The sequence below is a fragment of the Furipterus horrens genome, unplaced genomic scaffold, assembly GCF_987537825.1.
Source record: "Furipterus horrens unplaced genomic scaffold, mFurHor1.1.pri manual_scaffold_6, whole genome shotgun sequence".
NCBI lineage: Eukaryota > Metazoa > Chordata > Mammalia > Chiroptera > Furipteridae > Furipterus > Furipterus horrens.
The window spans coordinates 173,415,712-173,434,240 of record NW_028327176.1 but is presented as its reverse complement, the minus strand read 5'-3'; the positions used below and the strand labels follow the sequence as shown (position 1 = coordinate 173,434,240).

Here is an 18,529-nt window from a genome sequence, read left to right as displayed (position 1 = left end):
TTAACTTGGGTCTTGAGTCATGTTCCACCCCACTATCTTTTAAAAGTCATAAGCAATAATAGAAAGCCTTTCAACTGTGGCATCAGGCAGACTTCACTTGAAATCGAGCTCTCCCGCTTGGCAGCTGTATGGCTTCAGTCAAATCACCTAACTCTTAGACAATAACACCTTCTTTTTAACAGAGTTGATGTTGAAATTAAATAAGACAATATACGAAAGCAAATGGCATACGACATGGCACATAAAAGGCACTTACCTAGCCTCCTTTCTTTCTTTCCCAAGTGTTTCTTTTTCTAAGTTATTAGTCACAGTATGGTCTACAAAGGAGAATTCTGTGTGTCAGCTGAGGACAGCAAAGCTATCACCAAAAACATCTCTTACTAATTTTTCTTCCTTAGGGCCTTTTTTGAGGGGAAGGGGTAAGGAGGATTCCTAGCCAATAGAAAAAATTAATATTCACTTTCCTGTTATTCAACAAATAATATGTAATTGCCATTTAGAGTTTCTGATCAACTTGAGGTTCCCACTGTTACCAATACTAGTTGGAATAATTTAAGTCACAAATGAAGTGAACTTTTTAAATAGCCTGAGCAACCTTATGGCCTCTCAGCTTTAGAAGTATTGAAAGGCACTAGGAAAACTTGTCTCACTGCCTTGGCTGACTTGCAGGACCCTGAAAGCTTCCAGTAAAGCATTACCAGTATGGTGGCTAATGTGGAAGGTATTTCTGATGTAATCTACCAGGCTTTAGATAACCTAAGATTAGGGACATAAAGAGCAAAGGTGAGGTCTTCACAGAGAATGAGCTGTCTCTCTCTTGCCCTAGAATGGATCCGGTTGGTCATCAAGTGACAATACATGAGTGGAGGTCACCTTATTGTAGAATATGATTCTTTCAGGTACAGAAAGTCAGTTCTAAATGCTTAGCAGTCTCTGTAGTCTGACAGGTCCTAACCAAAATTAAGATAAAATATATATTCATCCCTAGACTTACTAATTTTTAATGGGAAAGGGGCATGTTTTTTTCAGTGGCTGAAACACTCATGTCCACCAAGTAGAATACCTTTTATTACCCTATCCTGATTCTTACATATTCAATTATTTATTAGAAGTTTCCTTGGTGGACATGAAATCAGAGTAGGGAGAAGACTGATCATGGGAGATAGTTGACAGAGGCCACAGTAAAGCCACTAAGCAAACTCTCTCACGCAGTAAAGGACACTTCTCAAGGGACCAAAACCTGAGTCTTTTCTGTCCAGGGAAGATAAACAGAGCAAGTTTCTTGCTAATTAGATTCCATTTCATCTAGATTCCATGCTGACTATCTATCTTCAGTTGACACCTCTTTCTTTACACAGCTTATTAGACTTCAGCTTTCATAGTTGATTCTAATCATTTAGGCTGCTTTGTGGCTTTTCCAAAGTGACTTCATTGCTTGGTTTTCATTAGAGCTCTCTGAAACATGCAGCCTGCACCCTGATTAGATGTGGTAATCCCTGTTCACCCCCAAACATATGTATAGACAGTCCTTTGAGTTATTTCTCTAGATAGCTAATCCCATATGTTATGTGTGGCCATTCCTAGTTACACTCACTTTCAGAGGGTGAACCTTATGTCTATTTACACTTCAAAATTCCAATGATGACTTACCTGACTTCTATGTTAAAACAACCTTGTAATAAACAGGGGAGTGTAGAGAACAGTGACCGAATGGTCTCTCTGGCACTGATAAAGGATACAATTAGGTTAAGAGAACTGCCTGGTTCACTTGTCAGTATAATCCATATTAAAAACTTTTCATTTTCAGATTTTATTTGTCCAGTAAGTAATCTGCACCTAAGTCAGAAATGTAATTTTGCCTCCAAGTATTTCAGTTATGAACCTGATTTCCACCTAATAAAGCACCATGTTTTCTCCCCAGGATTCAAACCAATGCTTAGGCCTTTTATAAACAGTTCTCATGAAACCATCTGAGAGTAGAACATCAAAATGTTATCCATGAGCTGGTCCTGCACCTTTGTCTGAATAGGGGTTCCTGATCTTTCCTCTACCTCTGTGTACACTCCTGGCCCCCCACCTGTCGGACCCACACATATGCCCGGGCTCAAGTTCCGATAGGGATTTGGCTTCTAGAGATTCCAGGGAACTAATAACCCTGATAGTCTTATGAGAGAGTAACAAAAGTCTTCAGCCACATGTAGGTTTTCTCTGGGGCCAGCTGGTGCACGGTGGGTCCCTTCAGGCTTGTCGGCAAGGCATTTGCATCAGGGCATGAATACCACAAGACACGTGATACAGGTAATGTTGTGCGATTCCTTTTTGATTCCCTCTGTGCCCTTGGGCAGGCCATTTCACCTGAATTCCTGTTGTCTATAAATGAAATGGGTTGGAGGAGATGGTTTTTATGGGCCCTCCCATCTGTAATGTATCAGCATTCATGGTGTGACTAGGACAGGGCACATTTTTGCATGTGGCTGATGAAATCCTTCCCATTAATTTATTATCACACTTTGTGCACCAACTACTAAACTCCTCAAAGATTGTTTTTGTTAAGATAAAATTGACATATTTGTATATGTTGCAAACGATCACCACACTAAGTCTAGTTAACATCCATCACCACACATAGTTACAGCACTTTTCCTTGTGATGAAAACCTTTAAGATCTCCTCTTAGCAACTTTCAGACATAAAGTACAGTATCATTAACTACAGTCACCCTGCTGTATGTTACATCCCACGACTTATTTATTTTATAACTGGATGTTTGTACCTTTTGACCCCCTCTACCCACTTCGCCCACCCTCTACCACCCCAACTCCTGCCTCTGGCAACTACCAATCTATTCTCTGTTATACAAGTTTTTTTTTTGTTAGGTAGTCGAGGGGGTGAAGAAAGGACCTAGTGCCAGAAAAGTCCAATTAAGGGCTTTTATTAGGAGAGAGACACTGCGCTCAGGCGAGCTATGTCCCAGAGCCAAGGGAAGAGTTAAAGGGATTTTTTAGGGAGTGGAATAGACCCCCAGGGGACGTGAGCCACCCTGCCTGCAGGTTCCAGATGTCCAGGGTGTAGGTATTTACGAAACAACCCTATCCTCTGATTAGGGATGCCTGCAGGAGATTTATGGTCCTTGTTTCTGGGAAATGCTTAAGGGAGAAGGGATGGAGCAATGGGGCGTAACCCTCTTTGTTTCAGCGCAGGCGGTGGCTCAGGTCCTCTGAGTCCCACTATATTCTAACAATTTTTTGTTTTGTTTTGCCTTTTTTTTTTTTTTTTGATTCCACATCTATGTGAGGTTGTAGGGTATTTGTCTTTCTGTTGACTTATTTCATTGAGCATAATGCCCTCCAAATCCAACCATGTTATTGCAAATGTTAAGATTTCATTCATTGTAATGGCTGAGTAATATTCCATTTTATACACGTACACACCCACCCACCCACACACACACCTTTTTTAAATCCATCTATCCATCAATGGACATTTAGGTAAAGACTTTTGATGATGTTTGTAACTTGATGAGTTTAAAGACAACTGAAAACTGTCTAGCTCTAGCTGCCTAGGCCCTTTACCTTTTAGGAGCACATGAACATCAAACAGGTTGAATCACTACTGCTATGAATCCGTTGTATACTTTTGGTGGCAGAGATGGGGTCCAACAAAGAACCACCGATGTCGATGGTCAGAGACTCATAGCACCCTCAGTGAACTTCTATAATGTCTAAGCACATTCAGTAACTTCTATAATATCTAAGCATACTTAGTAACAAAAATGCTTTTTCTAAAGAGTTTTGTAAAATAAATTAATCCAGTTTGCTGTTTATCAAACTAATGTATCAGAATATCATTTCTGCCCCCCATTTAATTTAAAGTCTATTTAAAAAGATAAAAAGTTTCTGATCTGTGACTGAGACTATTTTTATTCCCTGAGAATAACTTTACTTATCAAAATCTCTTCTTCCCTGAACTAATAACCTTCTGTTAGCCCAGTATAGTGAAAAAGAATAAGTTTGTAACCCATATTATGAATTCACACTGTGCTAGGTTATTAAGACACAAAGAAAAATAAGCTATGGTCCCCAACTTGGAGGAGTCTGGTGGTGGCCATGAGAGAAAGGGGGTGACATATAGGAAAACTATTCTCTTTTAGAGCTGGCTGAATGAGTTTCACTTTGTGAATTCTGATCTTGCATCTTTATCTAACCCCCTAAGATCTCAGATAGCAGAATTGATCTAGCCCATTGAACTCAGGACCTTTTTTTTTTTTAATGTCTGTATTAGCTTCTTCTACTTCCTTTTCAAGCAACAAAGATCATAAAAAGGACAGCATGTCAGTGTTGTGATGCACTGGAACTTACATCTAAATTAATAGTCCTTGCTTTGTACTCAGTTTGGTTGGTTTATTTGATTTCAACATGAGTGTATTTTTAAAATTTCTTTCTTTCTTCATTTTTTCAACCAAATTATTATCATATAAAGCATTCAAGAATTTCAATAAAAGTTTTTAAATTAATTAAGCAATTAATATTTTATAAAAAGCATTGGTATGCTCCCCTGTGGCACGACATAACATGGGAACACATGAACACGTTGCCTGTGGATTCATCTTCTGCTGTGTCCACGTCTATAAAATGTTCATAAATGTAGAAAGAAATGAGGATGAGGAGCCCCTGCCTCCAGGCAGAGAACTGATTTTTTTTCAGAATCCTCTTCTTCCCGATAATGTATTATGAAGGATCTACAAAGTCAATACAAAATACAGGAAACAAAGAAACAAAAATAAAAGAAACAGTGGCCTAGAGAAAGAGTTTAAATTATTGGGGACAATTTGGAATCTTGAGAAGGTAGTAAAAGAGAGAAGGACTAAAAAAATTTGAAAACAAACAATAATTAATTTTATAAATGATCTTCCTAAAATATTTAGCATAGATTAGTAATTAACAGAAAAATCTTTGAGGGTCCACAAAGAGGCAAACCAGATGATTGGAAAAGTTTTTTTAAAAAAGGCTTAAAGTTAGATCTCAATTGCTCAAGTGTAAGTGTGACAGGAATTAAAACTGTTTTAGCTTCATGATCGCCAACTCTGAGCCAGGCACTGTTCTGCTCTGATATGTTGCTGTGACAAAGAGATAAGATACAAGTGTGGTCCCTGCCATCCTGGGGACAGTAGTAAATGTGTCACGAAATACTGTGTAACTACACATTGGGAGACAGACTGTGGAGGAACATCACAGGCATTATATATAAAAGATGCAATAATGCAGGGGCCTAACCTTGTCTGGAGCAACGTTACAGTTAGGTTTCATAGAGTGGCAAGGCATTATAAGATACCAGTAAGTAGGATTCTGACAAGTCCAAGTTTCAAATTATTTCAACAGATCCACTGTCGTGTAGCATAGAACAGAAAGGGAGGGAGGCAGCAGGAGCGGTCAGAGCACCTCTGTCTTATCTTTGCTGCCACCATAGACCAGGGCCTGGTTTTCAGCTTGGTTGGACATCCAGAGCTGGATGAGCCCCCACACTCATCAGACAAGAAGAGACTGATAAGGAGTAGTTTATTAATTTACAAAAAGAGATATGCCCCTCCAGTGCCTGGTATGCTTATGACTACGAACTCTCAGGGTACCCAGGAGACCTAAGAAGCCAGCTACTAAAGATACCCATCTTGTCTTATACATGTGTATGCTCTTTTTATTTCACTCCCAGAAAATAATTTTATGTCAGACTTTTGAGGGTGTTTCTCTGCTGCCCCTACATACTGATTCCAGAAGCTGAGCTGCATGTCAAATTAACTTAGATATTCGTCGCTCACTACAAATTAGTGGTGTAAACAAGATTGTTTAAAGCACTTTGAAAAAAAATGAAGCACTTACAAGCACTCCAGAAAACACCATTCAAAATACAAATAATTGGCACACTAGTACATGTCATTCTTATCTGCTTATACACAGGCATTTGAATGAAGGAAGGAACTAGAGAACCAACACGTAAAAGAAGATTGAACTTGCAGACAACTTAGGGGATCATGTATTTATCTGATATAGAAAAGAACCCCGTGTTTTAAAAAATAATTGGCTAACATTTAGACTTTCCAGTAGTTCACACTCTCCATTTCTTCTCCTGCCTCAGCCATTGATCCAAATTATTTATTATAATAAAAAATTAAAATCCAAACTATTTATAATAATAAATGCCAGATACTACCAAAACCAGTTTTCATTCAACTGGAATTCATGGACCCTTCATAGTTCTTAAGTAATTCCTTGGGTTTCTCTTTTGTTGCTTCAAGAAATCTTTCATTTTCATGTTTTGACTTTGTTGTAATTTTTAACAAATTATTACAAGCATATCCTAACTCATTCAAATATTTGGATTTATGATTACAACAACCATGGTGGTGTTGAGCCACATTACTTTAAGTGTTAAAAACTGTTAAGAGAAAACAGAGGTGGCTTTAATATATAGTATGTTCACACCGTGTGAGAACCAAATGAAGTCATGGTGCACTGTATGCAGGCTTCCACAGTGGTTCAGATACAGAATTTCATTGTATGGCAAGCTACGGCATCAACAGACTGAACTCGGTAGAAAAAAGTATGCTGTGGTTCTTGTTGCTAAATTCACACTGCAAGGGATGACTTAATTTTCACAAAACCCTTATGTAAATGTTGTTCATTTCTATTTTTATTGGTTCTGCAAGTTTACTTTTTATTTGCCATGTACATGTGTTCTCGTATTACAGTTGTATAGGAGCTATAGATATAAAAATGTAATAAATAGTTTTCTATTTTTTACACACTTAAGAAGTACAATAAAAATAATTTAAGTATGCATTTGAGGCCTTGGAGAATTTTTTCTTTTCAAGGGGGTCTACATAGTATTCTTAAGAAACACAGATTTAAACCAGCATTTTCCAATATTTCTGTCCTCTGAGTCTGTTCCATTATTATTTCATGAAATACTTAGTCATTTGGAGGTTTTTTCTTTGTTTGTCTCTTTGTTTCAGAGAGAAGGAAAGGTAGAGAGAAAGAGAGGGAGAGAAAACATCAACATGAGAAACACTGAAAACATTGATTGGTTGCCTCTCCTACCTGCCTTGACCTGGGACCAAACCTGAAATGTAGGCACGTGCCCTGACTGGGAATTGAACCAGTGACCATTCCCTTTGCAGGTCAACACCCAACCCACTGAGTCACACCAGTCAGGGCTGTTTTTAATTTTTTTGTATGGCACATAAAAAGAGAGGTCACAAAAAAAATGTTATATTTTAGATAAATATATGATTAAAGTTTTTTTTGTGGAATTTATTTTTAAAAATCCCTATGTGAATGAGAATTCAAACACCTGGAAGCTGTAAAGCAGTAAAAAGAAAAGAAAACATTCCTCTGACAAAGGTATTTAGCAAGAAAGTAACTGAGTGAGTTGCCTGCTCACTGAACGTTGTTGAGTGTCTATGACCAGCTCAATAAGCTCACTTGGCACGCACTCAGAGACTATCAAACTTCCATTTTGAACTGTAAAATTATTTTTAAATTAATTTATTTCTCACGTTTTAACAAATAGAAATTGATACAGATATTGTTACTGCCTTTTACAACCTGCCCACCTATAATACAGAAGCCATTTGGGAAATCCTGATCCAAACCCTTCAACACATCTCTATCTTATTTCACTGAAGTCTACATAAAGGCTTGGTTTCCTCTGCTAATCTGCTCTGCTGTTTTCAAATTCTGATGTTTAGGAAGTCCTTTATGAGTAAGTCACTTAACCTCTCAGGACCTCAGATTTCTCATGTAGAAAATGAGGACATTTAGATAAGATTCCTTATAAAGTCCCACCCAGAATTAGAATTCTATGATTTTTGTATTTCCAAAAGTTTTAGCTTCCATAACTGTTTAACATAAGAACAAGATTTCAAAACAAATTCAAACAAAAAATCCTTAATCTATGAAGCACGTAAAAGTGAAGCTGAGAACACTCAAAGTCTGCAGAGCACAATTTGAAAACCACTGATCTAAAGCTCTCTTTTTAAAAATGCTTTCCTTTTTTCTTTGTCCCAGTGGAAAAGGAAAACATCTGGAAAGGATCCACCATATTAGTTTCCCCCTGCGTACAGCAGAACATATGTATTAAGTCACCTGTCAGCCTTTTCTTCTCCAGATTAAATAGCCATTATAATTCCCATTTCCCATCCCCTTAAAATATATTTCCTTTTTAAAAATGAACCTTCTTTCGTTTCTGTAACACTTTATTAAAATGTAAAGTTACACACAACCACAATCTCTGAGAAGAGCCAAGTGTAGCAAAAGGATTACTTCAGCTCTATTATGTGATATTCTCACTCCTAATACACTACAATTTGTTTCCTTTTTAATGACAGCATTCCATTGCTGCCTCCCATTCAACCAATAATAATGCAGTTTGACCCATATTTTTTGGGGGGGGGAGGGGTGCTGGACTTGTTATATCTCGCCAATAATTTCCCATCCAATACCCATGTAATTTGCTATTGTCCTCACGGGGCCTTTGAAGTTTTTCCTATTGAATATAATCCTGTTTTTGATGGAGCATTTCTCTAATTAGTTAAGGTCACTGAATTTTTCTTCTGCCTTCCAACATACCTCATCCAACTTTGGAATCAATGTGAATGTTGTCCAGTTTATTGCTAAAGCTGTAGACCAATAAAATGTCAACTACTATAGTTCCCTCCATCCTCAGGAGATGCATTCCAATAACCCCAGTAAATGCCTGAAATCACAGAATGTATGATTTTTTCTATACATTCATACCTATGATAAAGTTCAACTTATAAATTAGGCACAGTAAGAGATTAACAATAATAACTAATAATAACATACAACAACATACTGTAATAAAAGTTATACAAATGTGGTCTCTCTCAAAATATCTTATTGTATTGTACTCACACTTCTTGCGATGCACTGAGGAACCATTTCACCAACAAGATGGCTGTCTGAATATATTTTCCCACTCATAATAGGGAAATATAAACACTATTACAATGATAAAGAGAAAAAATCCTAAGGAGGAATGACATCAGAACTTCTCCAAAAACATATTTTCACAGAAAAATAATAACTCTTAAACTGAAGAATGAACAGTTTTTTCCATGCTTTCCCCCTGTGGCTAGAGCAAATCTTGATAATATCCTAACACGTTTTTCTCTAAAAGACCAAGGAAAGAAGTTCAGTTTAAAAATGAGAATGTCCATATATCAGATGGGGAGATGTGTGAGAGGGTGTGTCCAACAAAATGCTCTACATAACCATTAAACATGAAAACAGTTTCATTTAAAAAAAAACAAATAAACACCCAAGATGGCTGTCTGATGTTGTTGCCAGAACATGGACAGATAATTTTTTGCTTTTGTTTTTGTTAGCACATGGGTTCACTGCTCTGTACACTTGCCTGGCTTTATCATGTCCTGCAGCACTGCCGCATAGTACCAAAATTCATCTGTCCTTCCATGTTTTATACCCTGATGCGCCTCCTGTGCACTTTTATGAATTGAAGTTCTACTGGACATCTTCTTCCAGAAAAGCCCAATTTCATAACAGCTGAAGACTTGCTTTGGATGGCATCCTCGCTCCTTCATCAACTTCTTCAACACTGCTGGAAGTGCAGCAGCAGCTTCTTCAATGGTAGACTCAGTAATCTTTACATATTTCAGTCCAAACCTATCCCTGAGTCTGTATAAACATCCGTTACTTGGAGTTAATTGGTTAGTTCACCAGTTTCAGGGGATCACTTTCTGAAGTCTTTGCACAGGCTCAGTGCTTTCTGGCACAACACGTTGCCTTAAATGGAAACGTGTTCTGTTCGGGTCTTCCACTCACAAATTTAATGCCCTTCCCATGTTAACTAAGCACTTATCATGCACTGTGGACATAACCTTTGCAGTTTGAGGTGCCAGAGCAAACCACAAATTTCTTTCTCCTCCTTCACAATTTCATGGCTAGAAGATGTATTCTTACCATAGATCTTAGCAACTTCAGCATACGATTTTTCTTCTTTCCTTATTGAGAATTTTCACCTTTTCAATAAAAGTAATCCTTTACAGATTCTCTGTGGCATATCCAAATTACCAGCATTACTATTCTTGGCTTTGGGGTCATTATTGAGTAAAATGAGGGTGACTTAAACACCACTACTGTGATACCCAGCCAGCTACTAAATGACTAACAGGCGGGGAGCATAAACAGCATGGAGATGCTAGACAAAGGACTGAGTCACCTCTGAGCAGGACCTCATTAGATTTCATCACACTACTTGGGATGATGCAAAATTTAAATCTAATAAATGGTTTATTTCTTCATTTCCTATTCAATATTTTTGGACTGCAATTGATCACAGGTAACTGAAACTGCAGAAAGTAGAACCGCAGAGAAAAGAACCTCCAATGTGAGACATGTCACAAGCTAAACTGTGTTCCTCAAAATTCAAATGTTGAAATTCTAACCCCTCAGTATCTGAGAATGTAACTGTATTTGGACATACGTTGTAATTATATTACAATAAGTCCACGTGGGTGGGTCACAGAGAGATTCCCAGGAGCTTCAGCACCAAGGAAATAGGAAAAACCATGTGAGCGCACAGCAAGAGAGCAGCCATCTGCCAGCCAAGTAGAGGGGCCTTGAAAGAAACCAACTCTGTTGACACCTTGATCTTGGACTTCTAGCCTCCAGAACTATGAGACAATGAATGTCTATTGTTTAAGCCATGCACTCTGTGGTATTTTGTTACAGCATCCCAGCAGAGTAATCCAAGCTACGCGTACATGACATTGTGCAGCTCCTTGGAGCTCACCAAGGAACCTCTGCCATTATAGTGAAGGCTGTAGGAGGGCAGAAACCCCGTAAGTCCAGCCAGAGTAAGGCATAAAGGAAGATCTAAGCGAAATGCCCCGGGAACACCAAAGTAGCCAGAATTCTTTCTGTCTGGGGGATCAGGGAAGGTATGGAAAGGAGATGTCATCTGAGCTGGACCTTCAAAGATGGGCAAAATTCCAATCATGGGCATAGGGAAGGACAGTAATCCAGGGGAACAGGCCTTTATGAGCATGAACCAGGCTCATGCTACACCTGCGAACCCTGTGAGGATAACTCCAGTTGTCATCCACTTGGGGACTAGGTTGATGGTTTGCAGTATGAGCCAAGACCAGCCACTCATATGGAAAAGCAGGTTGGGTGGGCAGTAAGTTGGGTGGGGCCGTCTCTGGGGATTGCCAAGGTGGGTCAAACAGTGTTAACCAGGTTGATGGAGTCTCAGATATGGCACCAGCATGCCAGTTCTATGGCTCCGTAGGAGATGATTTAGAAAAGGGACAATACCCTCTGCTTGCCTTGATGCAAGACACTTCCATTTCTCCCTATATACCACTGGTGCCTTTCAGGCTGCTACCCTGGTGCTGGAGCTCAGAGGGAGTGAGTCTGAGCAGGTAAGCCTGTGCGTTAGTTCTTTTAGAAGAACTGCTTGGGGATCCAGCAGTTTCTTCCACCAATTAAATCCCCACTGGTTTCTGCAGCCAGAAGTTATGGGGACTTATCTTCCTGGCATTAGAACCCTGGGCTGGAAGGCCTGGTATAGGGCTGGGACTCCTCACTCCCAAGATACCTCTTGCATATATTTATCCACCACGTGTGGATATGGGACCAGCCCATTCTGTATCTTTGTCCCTGCTACCATTCTGGATGGATGTGGTTTCTTTAATTTCATAGTTGTCAGACTTCCATTCAACTCGATTTCTGACATTTCTGAGTGATGGTTGTTCTATATTTTAGTTGTAATTTTGATGTGGTTGTGTAAAGAGGTGAGCCATGCCTGCCTATTCTGCCATCTTGACCAAAAGTCCAAGGGCTTGTTTTAGACACTAAGTGAATAAGGTCCCTGCTCTCCTGGATCTGCCATTTTAGTGGGAAAGACAGTGAAAATTCAAAATGCAACGTGTCAGGTGGAGATAAGACAAAGGAGAAAGATAAAACAGGGTAAGAAAACAGAGAACAATATTCCTATGTAAGTAGCATAGTCCAGGAAGACCTCACTGATCTGGTGTCTAGCTGAGCAGAGACATGAAGAAATGAGAACGTGGGCCAGCAGAATATCTGGGAAGACAGCTCCAGGTAGCATCTTTCTTCCATAATGGCAGGGGTTCTTTGTGAGTCAGTTTCTCCACCACTGTTAGGGGTTGAATTATGTCCCTCCAAAAAAGACACTGGAATCCTAACCCCAAGTACATGGTTTGCTAGTGATCTTTGGTGTCCCTTGGCTAATATATGCATCACCCCAATCTCTGCCTTTATTATCTTCACATGGTGTTTTCTTCCTTCCTTCCTTCCTTCCTTCCTTCCTTCCTTCCTTCCTTCTTTCCTTCCTTCCTTCCTTTCTGTCTTTTCTTTTTTCTTTCTTTCTCCTCTTTCTTCCTTTTTGTTCCTTCCTTCCTGTTTCTTTCTTTCTTTCTTTCTTTCTTTCTTTCTTTCTTTCTTTCTTTCTTTCTTTCTTTCTTTCTTTTTCTTTCTTTCTCTTCACAGTCATATTGGATAAGAGCCTATCTTAATGACTATTAACTTGATTACCTCTGCAAAGACCCTGTCTTTAAGATTCAATCCAAATTTCTCAATTAAGGACCAAAGCCCGTAGGATCCAGTCCCAGTTTACCTCTCCAAACTTGCTTCTCTCATCTCCGACCCATCCTGGGGTGTCCTAACTTCTACTCATCCTCAGGCCTCAATTGAGCCACCACCTCTACTGGGAAGCCTTCCCAAGGCCCTGAATACCAGGTTAGGTATCCTGCCTATGTGGTCCCAGCAGTCCTTGTGTTTAATGCTGTTGTGGCATTTATAACAGTGTCCAAGGTCTGTTTGTTCATCCAGGCACTAGGAAAAGCGCTGGCACTTGGGAGACATTCATTGAATAGATGAATAAATGAACAAAGCATGCCATGGTCTTACTAGCAGGTCCCAAACTAATTTTTTTCCCCTTTAAGGGGTGACCTTTTAAGGCATCTCCCAATATTATGTGGAGCCACTGGAGCTGGATGGAGCTGTACTGTTCTTTAATTATTGCAGGGGGAATTTAGAGATCCCAAAGCTGATCTTTGTGCTTTAAGACACTGCCATATGAAGAAGGGACAGTAAACGATGTGTGTGGAAATTAGTCTGGAGCCACTAAGAATATTTTGGAGTCTGTTTTTTGATAGGAAGTGGCACCTTCAGGTCTCTGCCAACAATCTGATTCTGTAACTTCAAGTAAATGACTCAGGTAAAGGTGGCGGGGGGGGGGGGGAACAGGAGAATAGGGGATTGTTGCAACCAACAATGAAATGTGTCCTATTCATAAGCCTCCAAAAAGTGTGTTTTTGAGGTTTAAAAATTATTGCATACACTATCATACATGCTGGAGAACTTGTTAAGGAAAAAGAGGAATGAGCAATACATATATGAGGAAGATGGAGGGGTGAAAGATGAAAATAAACAAGATTCGGTCTCATTTGCAAATTCCTGAAAGGGAAAAAATCAGAATTTCCAGTCCTCAAGACCACAGAGCCTAAAAGTCTTGCGAACAAGAAGGGAGAAAAGGGGCGGAGGGACTCGCTCCTGGCAGCAGGAAGTCTTCAATGGCTATCGAGTTAGGAAGAAACAACTCGGAACAGAAGTCCTCATTCGGAGCGCTAAACTCGCTTTTACCACATAAAGAGCGACATAAAAGCTTGGAGGAGCCTCAGCACGGTGTTAGGGAAACAACTCGGCTTCCCCCTGTTAGAAAGCGAGACAGAGAGCTCCTACCGGTTAGTTGCCCAGACCCGAGTTACGGCTTTTATTTGCAAGTCAATGAGCCAAATGGACGACCAGGCTAGCAGTGCCGCATTTTGGGAAGCACGGTTATTATTATCGCCTATTGCCCCACCGAACAATTTCCCTGGAAAGGTAGAGTCTCAGCACTGTGTGTGCGTGGTGCCATACGGGACGTGCAGCTACGTGTCCACCTCCAGAACGACTTCATTTACAAAGCGATTACCATTTTATCTATTTGTTTTCCTTTTCCAGCAACAGCAGGCTTACTCAGCCTTCGAATTTCTTAATTACAAACCCGTTTGCTTCTAAATCAACACCAAACCGTCAAGCACACCCCGGAGGGAGGCTGTGCAAGTTTGCACACACCCCCACCTCCTGGATCAAGGGCAACAGCAGAAGCAAGAAACTGTGTATGTGCAAAAAGGTGGATTTGGGGACGAGGATCGCTGAGTTTGTTTACAGAGCAGAGACGCCTCAGCTCGGATGCCAAAGCTACCAAGAGCTGCAAAGCAAACTTAGCTGAAGCACACGTACCCGGGAGCGGCGCGTGGGTCCGAAAGCACGGACCGGATTCCCGAGCGCGCGAGAGCGGAGGCAGCCGGGCTGTGAGCGCGCTCTGTCCACCTGCAGCCGCTGGCGCTCCCTGCCCCGGGCCCCCCTCCCCGCTCCTGTCCTTGAAAGGAGTGGGGTAAAAAATGCACCTACACGCTAAATATCTAAATCAGTTTATCTACTGCCCCCATAAAAATACAAAGGCACAGCCTAGAAAAGCGCGCTGGGGGTGGTGGGGGGGGGTGCATTATTTGTCCGGGGCTTTAAAATCTACTCTAGGAAACAGCCATTCTTCTCAGCCCAGGGGAGCTTTAGCAAAACCCGGGAGGCAGAAAGTCACTATGGAGGGCGGGGGTGCTAAGCGAACCCCCTTTTCTGTAGGAGACAGCCCAGATCGTTAGGTGAGCAGGGTGGAAGAGCTGGGGTGGGAGGATCCGGCCGTAGGGGCGGGGTGGGGGTGGGGGTGGAGGGGTGAGTTTTCCGCGCTCCTCTCCGGGAAGGCGCAACCTGCAGGCTAGGAATCGAAGGAAGATTTTCTCCTTGCCCCCGGGGCGACCGGGCCAGCCTCAAGTTTGCTGGCCCAGAAGAAACCAGAGTTGGGGGGAAGGGGCAGCGGGGCGGTGCCTGGGCCGGCTGCAGCCTCTGCGCACGTGCCACTCGCCTCCGGGGACGCAGCTCCCTAACCCCGTTCGCTGTGCCAATAGCTCCGGAATCCGCTTTTTGTCGCCGCCCATCGGAGAGGCTCTCGCTCCGCCCTTCCTGAAATCCCTTATATTAACTGTGGCCAAAGCCCTAAGAAACACAGCTCATTGTTGGCAGTTGCCGAGCGCTCTTGCTGAGCTGTGAGGGCAGCGGAGGAGAAATAAAAGGGAACGGCTCCGACTCTGCTCCAGCCGCCGTTGCGAGACCTCAGCGCCGACAACGCGACAGCGAGCGCCCTGCCGGCCGGGAGGGCCCTCTCTATGCGCTGCTGAGCCGGTCCTGGACCCCACGATCCCGCTCTCGGTCTTCGGAGCAGAAATCGCTAAGACGGAAGGTAAGCGCGCCGGGTGAAGCTGGCCCGGGCTTCTGCCAGCCCAGTCTTCCGAGGGCTGGGTTTGCCCGGAGGAAGAGCGTGAGGCGGAGCTGGGGAATAACAACAGGATGTGCAACAACAGGATGAGGAGGGCTGATTTAATGCCTGAAGTTCGTTGCAGGGCTACGGGGCACTTCCTTTAATAGGCGACTTCGGGGAGCGGAGGGGTTGTAGGCTTGGGTCCTCCCGCCCGATCGTAGGGGAAGGGGCTGTGCGCGCAGCGTCCGGCTCTGTTGTGGGTGGCAGGTCCGCCGTGGTGGCCAGCCTGTGTGCACAAGCTACTGGTGGGATCTCGGGGATAGCGATTCGCAGCCGACGTGCGTCCGGAGGAGACCTTGGGGGGCGGTTGCAAGGAAAAGTGGGGTGCGCTGCGGTGGGCGACACATGTGGCCCCGGTCTTACCGTCTGCCCTTTTCCCGTGCAGGACTGGAAATGGCAGACCATATGATGGCCATGAACCACGGGCGCTTCCCCGACGGCACCAACGGGCTGCACCACCACCCTGCCCACCGCATGGGTATGGGGCAGTTCCCGAGTCCCCATCATCACCAGCAGCAGCAGCAGCCCCAGCACGCCTTCAACGCGCTGATGGGCGAGCATATACACTACGGTGCGGGCAACATGAATGCCACCAGCGGCATCAGGCACGCAATGGGGCCGGGGACTGTGAACGGAGGGCACCCCCCGAGCGCGCTGGCCCCGACGGCCAGGTTTAACAACTCCCAGTTCATGGGCCCCCCGGTGGCCAGCCAGGGGGGCTCCCTGCCGGCCAGCATGCAGCTGCAGAAGCTCAACAACCAGTATTTCAACCATCACCCCTACCCGCACAACCACTACATGCCGGATTTGCACCCTGCTGCAGGCCACCAGATGAACGGGACAAACCAGCACTTCCGAGATTGCAACCCCAAACACAGCGGCGGCAGCAGCACCCCCGGCGGCTCGGGCGGCAGCAGCACCCCCAGCGGCTCCAGCGGCACGGCGGGAGCGGGCGCGGGCGCCGTCAGCACTAGCGGCGGCGGCAGCAGCAACATGCCCGCCTCTGTGGCCCACGTCCCTGCTGCAATGCTGCCGCCCAATGTCATAGACACTGATTTCATCGACGAGGAAGTGCTTATGTCCTTAGTGATAGAAATGGGTTTGGACCGCATCAAGGAGCTGCCTGAACTCTGGCTGGGGCAAAACGAGTTTGATTTTATGACGGACTTCGTGTGCAAACAGCAGCCCAGCAGAGTAAGCTGTTGACTCGATCGAAACCCTGGCGAAAGAAATCAAACCCCCAAACTTCTTCGGTGTGAATTAAAAAACATTCCCTTAGACACAGTATCTCACTTTTCAGATCTTGAAAGGTTTGAGAACTTGGAAACAAAGTAAACTATAAACTTGTACAAATTGGTTTAAAAAAATATTGCTGCCACTTTTTTTTCCTTCTGTTTTTGTTTCGTTTTTGTAGCCTTGACATTCACCTCCCTTATGTAGTTGAAATATCTAGCTAACTTGGTCTTTTTTGTTGTTTGTTTTTACTCCTTATTTCCTCACTTTCTCCAGTGCTCAACTGTTAGATATTAATCTTGGCAAACTGCTTAATCTTGTGGATTTTTGTAGATGGTTTCAAATGACTGAACTGCATTCAAATTTATGAGTGAAAGGAAAAAATTGCATTAGTTGGTTGCATGAACTTTGAAGGGCAGATGCACAAACTCTGCCATCTCGCTTCATTTTTTTAACTATGCATTTGAGTACAGACTAATTCTTAAAATATGCTAAACTGGAAGATTAAACAGATGTGGGCCAAGCCATTCTGGATCAGGAAAAGTCATACTGTTCACTTTCAAGTTGGCTGTCCCCTCCCCCATATGTACAGACAATAATAGGGTGTGGAATGTCGTCAGTGGCAAACATTTCACAGATTTTATTTTGTTTCTGTCTTCAACATTTTTGACACTGTGCTAATAGTTATATTCAGTACATGAAAAGATACTACTGTGTTGAAAGCTTTTTAGGAAATTTTGACAGTATTTTTGTACAAAACATTTTTTTGAAAAAATACTTGTTAATTTATTCTATTTTAATTTGCCAATGTCAATAAAAGTTAAGAAATACGTGCTTTCTAGAAGTCATTTGGGGGTGATGGTTCCCTTTAGTGGCTTTCTTTTTTCTGTTTTGTTTTTTTTTCTCTGTAAGTTGAACACTTTATTGATGAGAGTAAGCATTCCAAAGGGTAAATTACAGTACACTAAAACAGGTCATGATGAGCTTAAGCTGAGAGCAGGATTTAACATAATTGGCATAATGCTCCATTGTTATCATTGTAACATGCCTCTTGGTGGGTTTAATCAAATGCTGCAAAGTTGTCAAAGAGCTTTTTTCCTCCCCTTAATTGCCATCATATTCAAGTATACCCTGGAGTTAAAAAGATTTATAATACTAAATATTATAAATATTTTTTCATAAGGTGGGAGGGGAAAAATTAAGTTTCTGGCTGTACCTGATTTAATTCAGTGGAGGTAGATGGCAATGATATTCTGGGAGATCGATGAGGATGGCATTATATAGAAATCTATCTCCAGTGATGAATCTTATTTCTCAGCGAAAGTACTAAGGAGAGGCACACACATTTCTAGCTTAATCATCTGAAATAGCTTCTGACTGGCTTATCGTCCCTAAGAGGAAAAGGAGGCAGCATTGCACCTTGAGGCTTTCTATTTTTTCTCCTATAATATTTAAAATTTACTCAGAGGGGTTGAGTCAAAGGTCAAATTACAGTTTTTACAAGATGTTCCCTCTCAAGCATGTCCTGTTTTCCAGAATACTGAGCCTTTTCTGTTACAGGCACTGGGTGCAAAGGACGTAAGGATAAGATCATTTTAATTTTACCTAAATGGGTTATCAAGAAGACATTACAGTTAAGTAGGTAGGTATCAAGTTTTACCTTATATAATCAAGCAAAGGAAAAATAATATTATTACAAATCAAATTATCCCAATTGGAAGGAGAAGAAATTTTTATTTTCCCTTCCTAGCTTGTAAGAGCAACACACCTACCTTCAAGAAAAAAAACAAGAGTTGTATATAACCTTCTGGGAGAGTGAA

At 42.2% G+C, this 18,529-nt stretch overlaps 1 protein-coding gene across 1 annotated transcript; it reads left to right on the top strand.

The window, feature by feature from the left end:
- Positions 1-15,218: 15,218 nt before the first annotated feature.
- On the top strand, positions 15,219-17,539 carry CITED2 (Cbp/p300 interacting transactivator with ED-rich tail 2). Its single transcript, XM_090280676.1, has 2 exons — positions 15,219-15,398; positions 15,862-17,539. The coding sequence occupies exon 2, from the start codon at positions 15,870-15,872 to the stop codon at positions 16,680-16,682; it is 813 nt and encodes a 270-aa protein (XP_090136802.1). The 5' UTR covers positions 15,219-15,398; positions 15,862-15,869; the 3' UTR covers positions 16,683-17,539.
- Positions 17,540-18,529: the final 990 nt, after the last annotated feature.